This window comes from Bubalus kerabau, chromosome 11, assembly GCF_029407905.1.
Source record: "Bubalus kerabau isolate K-KA32 ecotype Philippines breed swamp buffalo chromosome 11, PCC_UOA_SB_1v2, whole genome shotgun sequence".
Classification (NCBI taxonomy): Eukaryota; Metazoa; Chordata; class Mammalia; order Artiodactyla; family Bovidae; genus Bubalus; species Bubalus kerabau.
The window spans coordinates 76,027,761-76,044,999 of record NC_073634.1 but is presented as its reverse complement, the minus strand read 5'-3'; the positions used below and the strand labels follow the sequence as shown (position 1 = coordinate 76,044,999).

The 17,239-nt window shown below is 38.7% G+C and overlaps 2 protein-coding genes across 3 annotated transcripts in view; one reads left to right on the top strand and one right to left on the bottom strand.

Annotated features, from left to right (window-relative positions):
* The window catches only part of SELENOI (selenoprotein I), a 90,599-nt gene that overhangs the window by 13,426 nt on the left and 59,934 nt on the right, over window positions 1–17,239 (top strand). The window contains exons 2-6 of one of the 2 annotated variants that reach the window (XM_055540730.1): window positions 5,016–5,084; window positions 5,521–5,629; window positions 7,890–7,964; window positions 14,536–14,798; window positions 15,704–15,812. The exons of the other annotated variant lie outside the window; for it this stretch is intronic. Coding sequence (XP_055396705.1) covers window positions 5,016–5,084; window positions 5,521–5,629; window positions 7,890–7,964; window positions 14,536–14,798; window positions 15,704–15,812 — 625 coding nt within the window. The remainder of the gene's footprint in view (window positions 1–5,015; window positions 5,085–5,520; window positions 5,630–7,889; window positions 7,965–14,535; window positions 14,799–15,703; window positions 15,813–17,239) is intronic. 2 annotated transcript variants of the gene reach the window in all.
* Window positions 8,974–11,074, bottom strand: LOC129623375 (ubiquitin carboxyl-terminal hydrolase 1-like). Its single transcript, XM_055540729.1, has one exon. The coding sequence runs from the start codon at window positions 10,695–10,697 to the stop codon at window positions 9,078–9,080; it is 1,620 nt and encodes a 539-aa protein (XP_055396704.1). The 5' UTR covers window positions 10,698–11,074; the 3' UTR covers window positions 8,974–9,077.

Below are 17,239 nucleotides of genomic sequence, written 5' to 3'. Positions count from 1 at the left end.
ATATTATCTAAGGTAATTCTGGATTTCATTAAGACTTCTTTGTGGGCAAGGTTGACTAATTGCCATTGGTGACGGTACAGAATTCTATACCCAATAAAAATGACTAAATGTGTGAATAGCAATCTTGAGGAGACTGTTTAGAAATTCAACCTTGATCCACATTTTTATAGAGACTTAGATGAAGTCATTGCTAATATGACAGTTTTGTTTGTTGTTTGGTTGCTAGGTCACATCTGACTCTTTTCTGACCCCATGGACTAGCCTGGCCCTCTGTCCCTGGGATTTTCTAGGCAAGAACACTGGAGTGGGTTGCCATTTCCTTCTCCAGGGGTTGAACCCACCCAGGAATTGAACCCGTGTCTCCTGCTTGGTAGGCAGATTCTTTACTACTGAGCCACCTGGGAAGCCCAGCTTTACATGCTAAGAATTTGGGGGTGCATAGTTAGTATGTGGATTACTGAGTCTTACCCCCAAGGAGATCAGAAAGATGAGTGATCTCTAGCAGGATGAAGTGTTTAAATGGTGAATGTAGGGTCTTACACTTAGAATCCAATAATTAGCTTCATATGAATATAGAGAAAGGTGGCTTTGCAGTCTGTATAAGAAAGGTCAGAGGAGTTCAGGTGACTGAAATTGTGTCTAAGTCTTTAGAATGACTTTGTTTCCATGGGAAATTAATACAGTGTTGAGCACCTGTTTGAGAAATAAGTTATTGAGGAAGAAGGGCTAATAGTTCTTGTTCTTTGTACTCATGCACCACTTGAAATGTTCCTTTTGCTCTGAATCACACTTTTGTGTTGGTTTAACAACAAAATGGATTGAATGGAGCACTGGTTGTCAGACTAAAGCCCCCAGACACCCTGTTTTGGGGATAAAGTTTTAGCACAACATGCCCATTTGTTTTCTTATTTTCTGTGATTTCCTTCTGCTTCAGTGGCAGTGTTGGGTATTTATTACAGAGACCATATGGCCTGCAAAGCCTAAAATATTTAGACTTTCTGGCATTTTCCAGAATAAGTTTTCCAACTTCTGTCTAGAGAGCTTGACTATGATGATGAAGGGGAATGAAACTGTGACCAGAGAGGAGCAGCACAATGAATGTGAGATTTTTTAACCAGGTGAAGAGAAGATTTAGTGCGACAAGGAGAACCATCTTCAAATATGGAAAGCATTATTGTTTGGAAGAAAAATCAGAACCTTATCTGTTTAGCTGTGTAAGGGAAATTGAAAACATGATAGGAAGTATGGAGCGAGGGGAGGATTTTGTTATCGTGTAGAAAAATTGTTTTAACATTGGATTGGGGTCTTTTTAGAAGTAATGAGTGTTTTGGTAACCAGAAGCATTTAAAAAGAGGCCTGGAACTTCCCTAGTAGTCCAGTGGTTGGCACTCCGCAGCAAGGGGGTATGAGTTCTGTCCCTGGTGGGGGAACTAAGATCACACATGCTATGAGGCATGGCCAGAAATTAAAAAATGTAAAGAGGCCCGATGACTTTCACCTCTCACGTAGGTGAGAGTCAGGCACATGAGAACTACACGCCTCCTGAACTGTTGGATTTCTGAGATTTTGCCTTGGAATGATTCTCAAACTCAGGCTGTGGTTTGCAAGCATTTCTCCAGGGCACTGGCTTCGTCTGGCCTAACATTGTTTTGTGCTGTGCTGTGCTTAGTTGATCAGTTGTGTCCAACTCTTGACCCCATGGACTGTAGTCCACCAGGCTCCTCTGTCCATGGGGATTCTCCAGGTAAGAATATTGGAGTGGGTTGCCATGCCCTCTTCCAGGGGATCTTCCAAGCTAGGGATTAAACCCAGGTCTCCCACACTGCAGGTGGATTATTCACTGTCTGAGCCACCAGGGAAGCCCAACAGATTGTACTGGGTTGGCCAAAAACTTTGGGACCAAGGAAAAACCCGAACGAACTTTTTGGCCAACCCAATAGATCAAGCAAGTTCTGCAGGCCTTAACAGGGGTTATTACCTGATTCAGATATTCTGGTGTCTACCAAAACATCATTCCAATAGAAAATAAAAATATATTTGACAGGCATTAACTGAATCTAGTTTGGCACCTTTAAAAGTTTACATTTTGCGTGTTGTTTCAGGCATATGAAAGGTTTGACTCATTCTTCTTTCCTCCTATTGATTCACAAGACAGTTTTGAGTTTCTTTGTTTATACCAGGTGATATGTGACCTTGAAAAAATACTCAAATGTGTAAGGCTAAACCGCAGAGCACTCTTTAGGTTTATTGTTGGCTACCTTTTGTAATCTCATATTAAATTTTCTCGCTATACTTGAGCTTACCAGCTGTTATTAAATGTAAAAAATCCAGTTAGGCAGACACCGTTTTGTATTGAGTTTTGTAATCTTTTCATACTTCTACTGTTCTCCTGAAATAGAGATTTAGAGGTAAAACTCCAAATTTATAGAGGAGCTTTTCTAATCAAAATACCATGAGTAAATGACCTTTTAGATCCAAGTTCGAATTATGGAAAGCTGCTGAATGAGATGCATTCAGCAAACATTTGAATTAAGCATTGTACTCTGTACATTGTATTAACTATTTGTGTGATGTCTTGAACTGTGTTCTTCTAATTTGGACTTTATTCAACTTTTGTACTTTGCAGCAGGTGGTAGACTTGAAATGTCTGGTTTTCCCGCTTATGTGACCTGCTGACTACATCATGTGGGTCTGGGTTTGGACCTTGGTGAAACGGAGGAGGCCAGGGCCCTCCCGCTTTGTCTTCGGCAGCTTTCGGGGTTCATGTTGGTTTTATGTCCTCAGTCTGAAAACTTAAATTCAGGTGGTCCTCTCAGTTACAGTCATGTTCATTTTGCAGAGGTTCAGATGTCATGGTATCTGTTATGTGGAAAAGCTTTGTAGACTGTAGAGAACTGTGCAAGTAGAAGTTGATTTTAGCACAAACCGTAATATTCATGTAAGGGGGGCTTCTTCTGAGAGTCTGGGTGCAGCTGCAGAGCTTCTCGCTCTGAACAGAGTTCTTCTTCATCATTTTCTTCTAAGTTATCCCATTTTGTCCAAATGAGTTGGAGAAGTGGAGGCACTCAGACATGGGTTCTGTTGAATAAACATTTGACTTCCTAGCTGACTCTTTGTGAGCAGTATTTTAAATGATTTCTATTTATTTACTTTTTGCTCCATCTCACTTTTGAATCTTGAAACACTGATGGGAAACATTTCCTGCATATCTATAAAACGTTCAGGAGGGGAGCGGGATTCGGGGGCGCTAAAGTTGCAGGGGCAGGGCGGGAAGGAAGATCCGGAGTGGGGCAAAAAAAAAATTCAGGAAGAAATTTTGATCTTTAATGATCTTTTTTTTTAAATCAGATGAAGTGCTTACTACTTATTTTATAGTCATACTGAACATAAGTATAAAACACAGTTGAAACTTTTTTCAAGCATTTGACTAGTATGCCATCTTTTATATGTCAGCTTGTTAAATTAGGTAATATTCCCAGTTCCTGAGGATGAGAATTGTTCCTTACCAATTTTGTATCCCTTCTTCTTTGAATGTAGTGAGTGCTTCCTACATGCCAGGCACTCCAGTATGTCTATCTCTGATGAATAAGTCATCAACATGACTCTTTTTTTTTTTTTTTTTTTTCAAACATGACTCTTTAAGTATTACGTAATTAAATAGGGAAACAGTGGAAACAGTGTCAGACTTTTTTTGGGGGGTGCTCCAAAATCACTGCAGATGGTGATTGCATCCATGAAATTAAAAGACGCTTACTTCTTGGAAGGAGTTATGACCAACCTAGATAGCATATTGAAAAGCAGAGACATTACTTTGCCAACAAAGGTCCGTCTAGTCAAGGCTATGGTTTTTCCCGTGGTCATGTATGGATGTGAGAGTTGGACTGTGAAGAAGGCTGAGTGCCGAAGACTTGATGCTTTTGAACTGTGGTGTTGGAGAAGACTCTTGAGTCCCTTGGACTGCAAGGAGATCCAACCAGTCTATTCCAAAGGAGATCAGCCCTGGGTGTTCTTTGGAAGGAATGATGCTAAAGCTGAAACTCCAGTACTTTGGCCACCTGATGTGAAGAGTTGACTCATTGGAAAAGACTCTGATGGTGGGAGGGATTGGGGGCAGGAGGAGAAGGGGACGACAGAGGATGAGATGGCTGGATGGCATCACTGACTCAATGGACGTGAGTCTGAGTGAACTCCGGGAGTTGGTGATGGACAGGGAGGCCTGGCGTGCTGCGATTCATGGGGTCGCAAAGAGTTGGACACAACTGAGCGACTGAACTGAACTGATACAGATATTTTGTTAGAATTTTTCAAAGTTTTACTAAATAGCTTAACAGTTGGGGCATACCTTTGAATATAATGTAACCTGTTCTTTTCTTCCTTTGTTTATTTAAGGAATCCATTTTCCTGCTGTGAAGGGATCTGTCATTCTTTTGGTGCTCAAAACACTCTTAACGACACATAATGCTTATACATACAGCACTTCCTGTGGGCTAGGTACTCTTCTTAGTGCTTCATGTATGGTATTAGTTTATCTAATCCTTATGGCAATCATTTGAGGTAAAACTTTGATCCTAATTTTATAGGTGAAAAAACTAAGAGGATTTAAGTAACTTGCCCAAGATTGTACCACTAGTTAGTGCATTAGTAATGGTGTAAAGGGTGAAGCAGCAAGATTGTCATTAGTTGAGAGTGATGAAGGAGGTTGCCTGAGTGGCCTGTTTGTGAGTGCACAGGATGCTTATTATCCTGCATAGTAGGTGAGCACTTGAAAGCAATATAAAAGTTTCTGCTGCCACATTGTAATATTATAAAAGCTGATTTGAGTAAAAAGAAATCTGGCTGTACTTGGCCATCTTTACCCCATTCATGCTTTTCTAGTTCTGTTATTTAGATAAGGACATCATATAAGTAGATATATTCTTTAGGTTATTTTTGTACTATTATTTTCATTTGAGAAATATTGCTCCGCGTGCTGTTATGCAAGGATTAACTGAATATTTTCTTTCATTTCTTAACAGTACAGTGCTGTGGATACCAATCCACTCTCTCTGTATGTCATGCACCCATTTTGGAACACTGTAGTAAAGGTAAGATGATTAATAAGCATTTGGGTTTTAGTAAAGTTTAAATATTTTAAACTGTTTTATGGAGTATTGCAGATGTAACAATAAGACACTTAGAGAAACTGCCTCTCCCATCCTCCCTTCCCTTAGTCACATACCTTTTGATTTATCTTATCACTGAAGTATAAGTTTATACTCTAGATCTATTATATTTATAAAATGCTTCTAAAATATAATGTTATGATTATAAAAGTTTGTTGATTATAGAATTATTTAAAACATAGAAAATAAAAATGCTTATTTCTATTAACTGGAGATTATGATTTGCAATTTAATGTATATAACTCCTACATATAATCCAAATTTATGGCTTTTATTATGACAGATTTGTATGTTGTGGTATGTAATGGACAGAAATTTCACTACTTTAATTATTTTGTAATTATCTTGAAAAAAATAGGTATTTCCTACTTGGCTGGCTCCAAATCTGATAACCTTCTCTGGCTTTCTGCTGGTTGTGTTCAATTTTCTACTTTTGGCATACTTTGATCCTGACTTTTATGCTTCAGGTATGATTATTGCTTTAATATAAAATCTTAAATAGAAAATAAGATATGGCTATTTTCTGATTCTGTTAAGATGCTTGCAATTCTGAAAAGTTTTGAATATTACCGGTTCAGTTCAGTTGCTCAGTCATGTCTAACTCTTTGCAACCCCATGGACTGCAGCACGCCATGCTTCCCTGTCCATTACCAACTCCCAGAGCTTGTTCAAACGCATTTGTTCATCAAGTCAGTGAGGGTATATAAAATGTTAGAATTGGGTGTAAAAGCTAAGTTGTGCTTTCACAATCTGTTATGTATGCTTCTAAGAAGTTCTAGAAACCAACTTGACTTCTAGAATTTGGATATGCTATCTAAAAAGCAGTGAGGTTTTTGTATATAAAGAGTAATTGGATTTATAAAAAGATGGAAAATTAGGACTGTGACGTTTTGCCTCAAAAGAATATAAGCATGGCCCAACAAACCTACCAGAAATATCCCTTCCCTCTTTCTAGTTATCGAATAAAAGTCCCCCTTTTATAGAGGGAACATAATCTCTCTTGCCCTCTGCACAGCATTTGTACTTGCCTTTAATAACTCCCAGTTTCCTCTGAAAATGGTTGAAAAGTGAAGTGAAAATGTTCATCTCTCAGTCATGTCTGACTGTGACCCCATGGACTTTAGCCTGCTGGGTTCCTCTGTCCATGGAATTTTCCAGGCAAGAATACTGGAGTGGGTAGCCATTCCCTTCTCCAGGGAATCTTCCCAACCCAGGGATCAAACCCTGGTCTCCTGCATTACAGGCAGATTCTTTACCACTGAGCCACCTGGGAAGCCCCCTGAAAATGGTTGTTAGACCTTAAATATTTATTGACAGAAGTCTGGGCCCTTACTGAGGAGAGGAAAAATGTTCCTTTGGAGGCAGTTTCAGCCTTTTCCCAGTGTCTTCTTTCAGACCTGTTGGTCTTTTCTTCCTTCCACACCCAGCTTCTGCCCTGGCCAGAGAGAATCTGGAGTGTATTTGGGGTTGGGGCAGGGGGAGGGCATATGTGGGAGACAGTGTTTTTTTTAATTGCTCAACAGGTGGATGAAGTTGAGAAGAATAGAAAGATGGAGGTAGATGAGTGTTTTTTGCATTCTAAGTTAGAGGATATATTTTCCAATAAGAATACTTACAAATGATATAGTTAGGAGTTTAATACTGTATTTCATCTGTGTTATGGGTTCAGCAGACTTTTGTGCACTGACCTAGAGAAACTAACAATCTCTCAAAACTTTGTGTTTGTAGGAGAATTTAGAGTTTTAAACATTTAATGACTTTTGATATTATAAGAATTCTGAATATTGAAACTCTACCTATGCCTGACTTGATAAACTGAAAATTTTAACCATTGCTCCTCTATGTGCAATAAAATGGTAATTGAATATCATAAAGTACCATGTGAAAGATTAAATTTCATGAAGCACGATTTTGATATTAAGTGGGTTTTTAAAAAAAAAATTGTATTTCAATCCTCAGAACAGCCTCAAAATCTTTGTGACTAGAAATAGTATTTCCTTTGACTAAATAAAATTATTTACTTAGCTCTAAAATATGTAACTATATATATATATTTCCCCAAGTCATACAACTTGAAGGACCAGATGAACTATCTAGTCCCAGTATTTTTAGGAAGTGGAAATCAGGAAAGGTTAGATAATATATTCAAGGCTACACTGTTGGTTGATTATAGAGCCAGGACTAGAACCCAGACCTCCTGAAGCTCACTTGTTCTATCTTAGGGGGAAAAAGTGAGGTCCAGACATTTCAGAATGATCCTGATGACTAAATCATCCAGTTGAGGTGATTTATCTATACCCAAATCCGAAGGTCTTTTGTTCAGCTAATAATTTAGTGAGAGAGTATAGGTTGAGGCTTTTTACATGTTTGTAGTATAATCATAAACAACAAGGATCGGATTAAACACAAGCATTTTTTAAATTCCAAAAACATTTTTCATTCTAGGCACATAAGTAATTTTCAAGTAAAGAAGAACATTCAGTCTTCAGTTACGATTAAAGCTCAAAATAAATGCTTATTGTTTATGAGGGTTGGGCAGTTACTTCTTGGGTTTTGTCAGAGTTTGCTGATATAGTCTAATATTTACCTAGTTATGCATTTAAGATACACTATAAAGTATTTCAGCTTCTATTTAATAAAGAGAAACATTTCTTTTTTGACAGTATAGGCTATGGTTCCAACAATTGTACTTAGACTGCATTAAAACTGGTGTTGCTTTCCTTTCAGCACCGGGTCACAAGCATGTCCCCGACTGGGTCTGGATTGTAGTGGGCATCCTCAACTTCATGGCCTACACTCTAGGTAAGAAATTGGCAAATATTCATTTTAGTCAATGGCTGGCAAAACTGTCAACAAGGTTAGCTACCCAGTAAATTAACGTTTTCTCCTATGTTTAATTCATTTTAACTAGGGTTTATTAATATCCTGTTTAACTTGATAAATATATTCTTGAGTTTCTCTGTGAAGAATATTGTCATTTGCTAGGAATTTGGAGAATAGGATAGGCGTTGGTAGACAGCCACTTGTGGGCCAAATCTGGCCCATTGTCTGTTTCTGTAAGTGGTGGTTTACTGCTCATTCCTCTGCATGTCTGTGGTTGCTTTCCTATGGCAGAGGCATAGTTGAGTAGTTGCAACAGAGACCATTTGGCCCACAGTGTCTAAACTATGTACTCTTTGACCCTTTACAAAAAATATTTCCCAACTCTGGAATAAGACATCATTTTTGCCATGAGTTTGGGAAGCAGTACTGACATGTCAAATAGTTGCAGAATACTGAGAAAGGTGCTATAATAGAGTACAGCAGGGGAACAAACGCAGAAGTGATCAGTTTTTGTTTGGTGGAAGCAGTGGTCAGGGAAGTCCACTGGGTCAGGCCACAGCATCTAGTCTGCCAAGAGTACGTTTAGTTGGGATCATCGGCGTGGCTTGTCCTGCATTCTTCAGGTCTCCTTCCCTGCTTTATTTTTCTCCATTGTGCCTAAAACCATATGACCCACTTGTATGTTGTCTGTCTACTCTAAAATGTAAGTTCCTTGGGAATTGCCTGGTGGTCCAGTGGTTAGGACTCTGCGCTTTTTACAGGGTGGGAATTGCACTCCTGGTTGGGGAACTAAGATTCTACAAGTTGTGTGGTGTACCCCCTCCTCCTTTTGTGTGTGTGTGTGTGTGTATAATATAAGTTCCTTGAGGGTGAGTGCTTTATTTAGTTCATTGGGTGCCCAGTGTTAAGAACAGTACCTGCTACATGGGAGGCACTCAGTATATGGTTTTTTTTTTTTTTTTAAGACATATTTTATGTTATTTATTGAATAAAATGATTTTGATAGTCTAAGAAATATTAGCAAGAGTTAAAATGATCTTTTTTTTCCTTTATAGTAAATATCATAGTATTTTGAATAAAACTTTAGAATACTCACTCCAAGCCACTAGCAGCAAAGCACTTCAAATGAATAGTTATAACTTCAGGCATTTTGTCAAACAAAAGACTTCGTTCTCCTTCAGTATAATGATGGCAGTTTTCACAGAAATATTTATCTTCTCCTACAATCCTTTCCACTGAAGCAAACTGTGAAATTGCCCATCTCAGGGTCTTCATTTCTGCTTTTGGCTCTGGAGAAATTTCAGAATTCTCCTCTACTTTGGAAAGCTCATCTTCTTGCACTGGTACACTGATGTCTTGAAAATCTTCTCTTCTTTCTGTTAAACTTTCACATTCTAAGCAACGAGTCCATAATACCAGCTGACCTTGAAATAATTTCTCCACTAGCTCAAAACCAATTTGCTCTGCACCTTTGTTTATGGGCTTAACTTCATTAACATTAATGGGCATATCATTATTCCCTGGAGACTCAAGTTCACAATCATTAGTCGTATTATCATTTTCATACTTCCCCAAGTCCTCTTCAAGATCATATTCATTTTCTTTACAGTGTCCTTTGGATCCTTGGTTTGTTGCTATTTTACCCATACTACAGAACTTGGAAAGAATGCTGGGTTGCTTAGCTGCAGACTTTAACCAATTTATTTTAACTTTTGATTTCCTTTGGGAGGGTCTTGTACTCTCATTTTCAGAAATGTGCTTGGGGATTATTTTAGGAGAAATCTCTAATGTATCTCCTGCAGCTTTTCTTTTTGATCTGGTTTGTCTCTGGTTTTCTTCCGAAGACTGGTGTTCCTTGGAGATTTTAACTTTTTTTTTCATGTTACCAAATTCAGCATCACTTTTTCTTTTCCCATTTCCTTTTGGGAGTTTTTCTTTATAGTCTTCAGAATGCCTCATATTGTCCATCTCCATGCTGTTATTATCACTCATTTCCTCTTTCTGATATTCTTCTACCTTAGTAGATAAGTCTTCCACGTTTTTTACTTCTTCTTTTTTTAGGAGTTGGCATGTTTCTTGAATGTTTCCCAAAATACACTGTAATACTTCCTGTGCATCATGCTGTAGATATCCTTCATACATAGGGTTGAGTTCCCTGAGTGTGTTAAGTAGTCGCCTTGGCTGAGTAGCAAGTTCATCAGTGTACTTTTCTGGATTTAATAGAAAACTAGCCTGAAGCTGTTCAACTGAAATGATCAAGGACTGTAAGCTGCATATTAGTTCATAACTTGCCAAAGAATCTTCTTTGCAGTTTCCCTTATCTTTTTGATTGGCTTCATCTTTTAGGGCTTCTTTCTTCCTTGAAATAATATTAAATAAGTGCTTCACTCCAGATTTAAAACCAGGACAAAAATATAATACCTGAAGTATACTATTAAGATAACAAGTATTGCCGAGATTATTCAGTCCCACAAATGGTAGCAAGTTTTCTCTCTTCTCACAGTTTATAGGCGAGGACTGTGCCGCAGGAACAACTTGATCAATTTCAGACCCTTTATATTCAGAAGTCTTTTCTTCATTTTCTTGAGAATCTGTGAAATCCAAGGCTGTCTTGGTTTCCTTTTTTTGAAAAAACTTCAAGGAAAGTCTGTTTTTTTTTGATGGACTACCTCTTGAAAGCCCATTACTTTCACTAGGTATAACACCAGGCATTTTCTCCTCAAATTCCAAGCAGTTGACAGGAATTAACTTATACAGGGATCTTGTAATCACCAATCATATCTGATCATGGCCCAGAGCGAGGTCCGCGGCGGTGACGCCGGCGAGTCCAACCCGCTAAGTGCGGGTGCGACAGGTGAGCCCCTTCTCCGGGCCCCCGATCCTCAGAAAAGCTGACCCGATCGCCCTCCCCGGGGGAAGTGACCATTCGCGCTCAAGAGCGGGAACCCGGGCTGCAGCTCGGTCCTGCCTGGCGCGGGAACCAACTACATCCCCGGAGCGGCGCCCTCCCGCGCCCGCCCCCGCCCCGGGACGGCAAGGAGCGCCAGAAGCGGCTCCGCTAGCCGGGCGCCACAACCGCTAGGGTCTTCCTCACTAGTATATGGTTTTTAAATGAACGTGAAGTAGCAGACCCTGACTTAAAGTTGCTTAGGTCTCTTCAGATAAAGATGACTTGTATTCGTAACACCAGGATAATTTGGTACAGGGATTAAATCCTGGCGTGGTGAGTGGCCAGAGCTGTTAAGAGTGGGGAAGGAAGAAAATGAAATTAAGAATTAGACAAAAGACTAGTTTTTTTCTTTTTAAAACTCTATAGACAGAGGCTTTGTGCATTCATTATTAAAGATAAGCTGGTTTTTGAATTTTGCTCTAGGGAATTCTCAGGCTGTCCAGTGGGTAGGACTCCACGCTTTCATGGCTGAGGGCCCAGGTTTGATCTCTAGTCAGGGAACTGAGGTCCCACAGGCTGCGTGGCACAGTCAAAAAAAATTTTTTTTTCTTGCTATAGAATTTGGTTACTAAGGACTGCACGGGAGGAATAGGGACAAGGAGAGGGTGGCCTGAAGGCTCTGGCTTTTCATAGCATGTCTCAAGAGTCTTTTGAAGTACTGTGTTCTCTACCTGTTTTAGGTTGCCACAATTCTGGCAAAAATCCTGACCTAACATAAGCTGTTGGTTGCAAAGCTTACCTTGAACTAACAGTTTATAATCTTCATTTATTCCACCAATGTGGCTGTTCTTATGTTTTGCTGCAGAAATATTAATGTGTTGGGTCACAGGGCACTGCTCCAGATTTTTCTCGTGGGTTTTTCATAATACATGGGATGGGAGCTGAATTGCCTTTTTTATGAAAACACATTATGAAACACATTATGAGACAAATGACACATTATGAGACCCCAGATGTATGGAACCAGAATGGGTTCAATGAGAAGACATAGAAAAACCTAATCATTACGTAGTTCATGGATTCAGTACTTGTAACTGCACAGAAATGGCACTGAGAATAGGAAATTAAGGCAGCAAATAATGAGAAAAGACTTTTAGGAAATATTTTAGCTACTTGGGGGCAAAAAAGCTCCCAAACCTATATAACAGAGAGATCAGTGTGCAGGCAGGAGTTTGAGATTCATCCTTTCATATAGGCCCTCAACAATATTTTTAAAGGCTGTCTTTGCCACAATCTGAGCTAGTCACTGGGGATAATACTGTGATGAGCTAGATAAACACAGTAATGATAAGGAATTTTAAATTCCTTTACTCTGAATCTTTGCAATTAGTCTAATTCTTTACTTCTTTTAATTTTGAGTATTTATTTATTTATTTGACTGCAGTATGTAAATTTGGGTCTTAGCTGCGGCATGCAGGATCTTTGATCTTTGTTGAGGCGTGCAGAACCTTAGTTGCGGCATGTGGGATCTAGTTCCTGGGAATGAACCTGGGCCACCTGTGTTGGGAGTGTGGGGTCTTAGCCGCTGGACCACCCGGAAAGTCCCCACAATTAGTCTAATTCTGATGCATTTAATTAACAAAACTGTTTCTTTGGAGGAAGAATTTTTATAATTCAGTCTCTTGCCTTCCTTTTTGGCTGGGTTGTATGTTCTCTCTCTCTCTTCCCCTCTTCCTTTATCCCTTTCTCTTCCTCTACTGTTCGTTCCCCCATACCCCCAGGCTTCTCTGTTTCTGCCTCTAAATGAAGGTGTTCCAACATGCTTTCTCTTTCTCCTTCGTTATTCCCTGGTAATCCTGATTGTTAACACTATTGAGTTGACTCACATGTTAGTATCTAGCCTTTATTTATCTTCTAAGTTGCTAGTAAATTACCCTTAGGTTGAGTTGCTTGACATTACTGTAGATAGCCTGTCAGCACTTCAATTTCAGCATATAAAATTGTACTCGGCATCTTTTCTATCAGTCTTGCTCCTTCTTCAGATGTTCTTTTTTCTGGTAACACTACCACTTTCTTAGTTACCCAGATCTTCTTGTCCTTCTGTCTCACTCTGTTTTACTGCATTGTCATTTTTATTTTCTTAGTATCTTGCTCGCCTCCAGGTTTTCATTCCTACCACATTCCGTCTCAACCCATCCTGTCCTTCACGCTGATGTCAGGTCTCTCTTCCTGAAACACTGCATGGCTTTCACTCTTCTTACTCCACTCAGATAATTTTAGTAGCTCCTCAGACTCCCTGATACTTTTAAATGGGCTCAAATCTCCCTTCTAGCCTCTTGATACTGCACTCTTCATGTATCATTTCTGGTTGAATTAAACTACTTGGCATTCTCTGCACACACATGTGCTTTTCCATCTTAGTGTTTTTGCTGAGAACACTCCCTCCTCTTGAAATGACACACTTCTTTATCTCTTATCTACTGAAGTCCAACTCATTCTTTATGTACCCACTCAGATTTCATCTTGTCTGGAAAGCCAGTTTAGTTTATCTTAGCCTGAAGAGAACTTGTCTCTTTTCTATACTCTTCTGTGGTTTGTGATTCATCATATCAGCATATCTGTCATTTTTTGTCTCCTTTCTCAACTGTAAACTCTTTGAGGGTACAAACTTAGTTTATGCTAAGATTTTTATAATCTTCACAGCATCAAGAATAGTTGTTGTTTAGTCACTAAGTCATGTCCGCCTTTTTTGCAATTCCATGAACTGTATCTCACCAGGCTTCTCTGTCTATGGAATTTTTCCAGGTAAGAATACTGGAGTGGGTAGCTGTTTCCTACTCCAGGGGATCTTCCTGACCCAGGGACCAAACCTGTGTCTTCTGCATTGGCAGGTGGATTCTTTACCGCTGAGCCACCATACTACAAGAATACTACATTGTGGAAATTCCCTGGCGGTCTAGTGTTTAGGACTCTTCACTTTCACTACCGAGGGTTGGTGTTCGATTCCTGGTTGGGGAACTAAAACCCCACAAGTTGCACAGTGCAGCACCGCGGCCCCCCCCCCCCTCCATAGTGTGTTGTACAGTTTTAGTAAATTTAATTCTTCTAATTACTCAACACCATGTGCAAAGCCTTTTCTGAAAACACTTAAAATTATGGAAGTGGTCCATCTGTAAAGAAGTGACTGTGATATGTAACAGAATGAAACAGATGTTATGACTGAAGTACTGAGTGTTTTTGGATCCTAGAGCAAGGAGTATAAATTATAATAAACAACTACTGAGTATTCTCTGGAGGGTTCAGAATTTGTGGCTAGTGGAACAACTCAGTTACTAGGCAGATTTGGAGGAATTCAGAGTTCAGTGCTCAGAGTTCAGAGTAGAATGTTTCTTCGGATGGAAACACCATTCAGTGTGACTTAACATTTTGATTTTTGGATTAAACTTTGAGAGATTACAGATTTTATTTCTGAAATCTTTGCATTGTAGGAATTAAAGGTTGGATTTTTATAGTATTGTCTTATGTTTATACTTTAGTTAATTAACATTTCTATGGTATGCTGATATGTTTTGTTGCATTTCTCTCCATTTTATTAAAGATGACTTTCTCCATTCTGGTGCAGACGTTGACCTTTCCCCGTGTAATGTGTTTCGGTTGCAGATGGTGTGGACGGAAAGCAAGCCCGCAGAACCAATTCCAGCACCCCGCTGGGGGAGCTTTTTGACCATGGCCTGGATAGTTGGTCATGTGTTTACTTTGTTGTCACTGTGTATTCCATTTTTGGACGAGGATCATCTGGTGTCAGTGTTTTTGTTCTTTATCTCCTGCTATGGGTAGTTTTGTTTTCTTTCATCCTGTCTCACTGGGAAAAGTATAACACAGGGATTCTTTTCCTGCCATGGGGATATGACATTAGCCAGGTGGTAAGTATGTGTTCTTAAATTTTCAACATTGCCATACATTTTTGGGAGAGTTTGTCATTGCTTCTTTATTGACCTTATGCTTTTTTGGTTAGAGCTGCTGAGTGCTTTAAATTTTTTCCCCTTTTTATTTTATATATATTTTTACTTATTTATGGAAAATTTCAAATATGTACAAAAGTTTATGTATATGAAACCCTTGTGTACCTGTTACTTAGCTTCAGCAGTTAACACATGACCAGTCTCATTTCATATATATTCTTCCTTACCTTACCACCTCCCAATTATTTTAAAGGACAATCTTGACATATGATAAATAGGCTACTGTATATCTCTTAAGTAGTAAGATTTCTTTTAAAAAAATATAAACACAGTGCCATTATTACACTAAAAAATGAACAGTTTCTTAACAAACCTTCATTTAAACTGTTGATTTTATGAAGAAAGTTATGCACATATAATTGTTGGCTTTTTGTCTTCATGGCCGGCTTTTCAGTGAGTTAAGAGTTTTCTCTTACTACCAAGGCTTGCTATTAACTCTCCCTGCCTTAAAATCCCAGCTTTTTGTGTCGCCATTTTGCCCATCTGATCTGAAGCTCCAGTAAAGAATCAGAAGTTGGAGTGTGTTTGAAGAGGGTGATTGGGTGGGCAGATTGGATCATCCTGTGGCTAAACCAATTTATGAGGTGCCTTAGGAGGCTAGTCACTTGCATTGTCTAGAAGTTAGTTATTAAAGAAAAAACAACCAAATTTAAAGGCAAGAAGACTTGCCACAGTATCAAATTTAGGCATATGTTTTGCTGTTACTAAAACTGTTTCCTAGACTTATGCTGCATAAAGCGTTGTTGATTGCCTGATCTTTCCAGCTGTTAATGCTTTGTATTCTTTTGTCTGCATTTTCCTTCCAGACTATTTCTTTTGTCTACATAGTGACTGCGGTTGTGGGAGTTGAGGCCTGGTATGAACCTTTCCTGTTTAATTTCTTATATAGAGACCTATTCACTGCAATGATCTTTGGTAAGAAGCTCCATGTTGAAGCCTGTTTTAACATCACTTTGTTTTCAAAGCCAGTGTTTGGTTGTAACAAGCAACAATACTCTTTCCCCTCCAGCAAGTAGAACAACCCTATAACCTATAGGGTTTCAACCAAACCATTAAGGAAAATAAGGTTTCTTTGTTTTGCTTTTGTTCAGCACCAAGCTGCATTTAATCAGAAGGAAATACCAAAATACATCACACAAACCTTGTAAAATAACTATGCAAATTAATTTAGATATTGGAGGATCTTCATTTAGGTGGACATTCAGTATTGATTCCCACTGCATATCTCGAAATCAAAGATAATTAGTTTGAGGAAATAGAATGACAAAGCACAGTGTTTATAATGCATCCACTCCAAAAATTTAGCCTCTTTCCTCTCAGGTACACTCTTTCTTAAGCCTCTGAATGCATAGTAAAGGTTTTGATCATGGTAATGCTTCTTTTTTGATTTTAGACAGAGTGGATATCTACAGGATAATTGAGTCAGGGAGAAAATTTTTATGGAAAGGGGCAAAGAGGAAGAGGAATCTGGGTTGTTATTTGGGACACCAGGAGTGGCACTGAGAACTTTGTAGGGTTAAAACAACAAAAACACTTACTGGCTGTTCCTCTGTTCTCTTATCTAAAAAATAATCCTTCCCCTTCTCTCAGTGAACCTTGGTTGCAGAGTGGGGATTGAAGGCTTAGAAACAGCCGAGAAGATGGTGCATTAGGCACTGGCTTTCAGAAAAGGCTTAGTTTAGGGATTTTCTGTCGCTCTGGACTGCAGATATTTTAGGAACCCTGCTGTAATCTACCAAATGTTCATTTTTGGGTGGCTGTATAACTGTGATTTCTTTACCTTGAAAAGGCTAGCTATTTTTCATCTGCTACCATGAGTGAATCTTTGATTTATGCAGCTTGTCCTAAGGCAGATTTCTGCATTTTACATTTAAATGTTAATTTAGAGATAAAATGGTATCTTTGATATGTAAGTTCTGGAATGTTAAGTAGATACTTTAATAGGCTACAATTCTCTTTGTATATACATTTTTGGCAACAGTACTTGTTAGGTAATGGTACTACCTATTGTATCATTAGAAGGCACATAGTATCTAATTGTCTCTCTTTTTATGGTATCAACAGTGACCAGAGGGTTGAGGTTTTGTACTTGTGTTCCAAAGTTCTGCCTCAACTCTTCAGCTAATGGTATAACAGATACTGATGATCATTGCTTAGGAATCCATTCTTTCAGTGGATAGGTGAGGGAATAAAGTTTGTTTTTTTGATAAACTACCTCATAAAATTCATACTAATAAATACAAATCAAATTTGATAATATAGATATCTTACTTTGTTGATTTTATATTTGCTTTTCTTTTAAACTCTGACAAAAGTCTTTGCTTTCAGTGACACAAAAAATT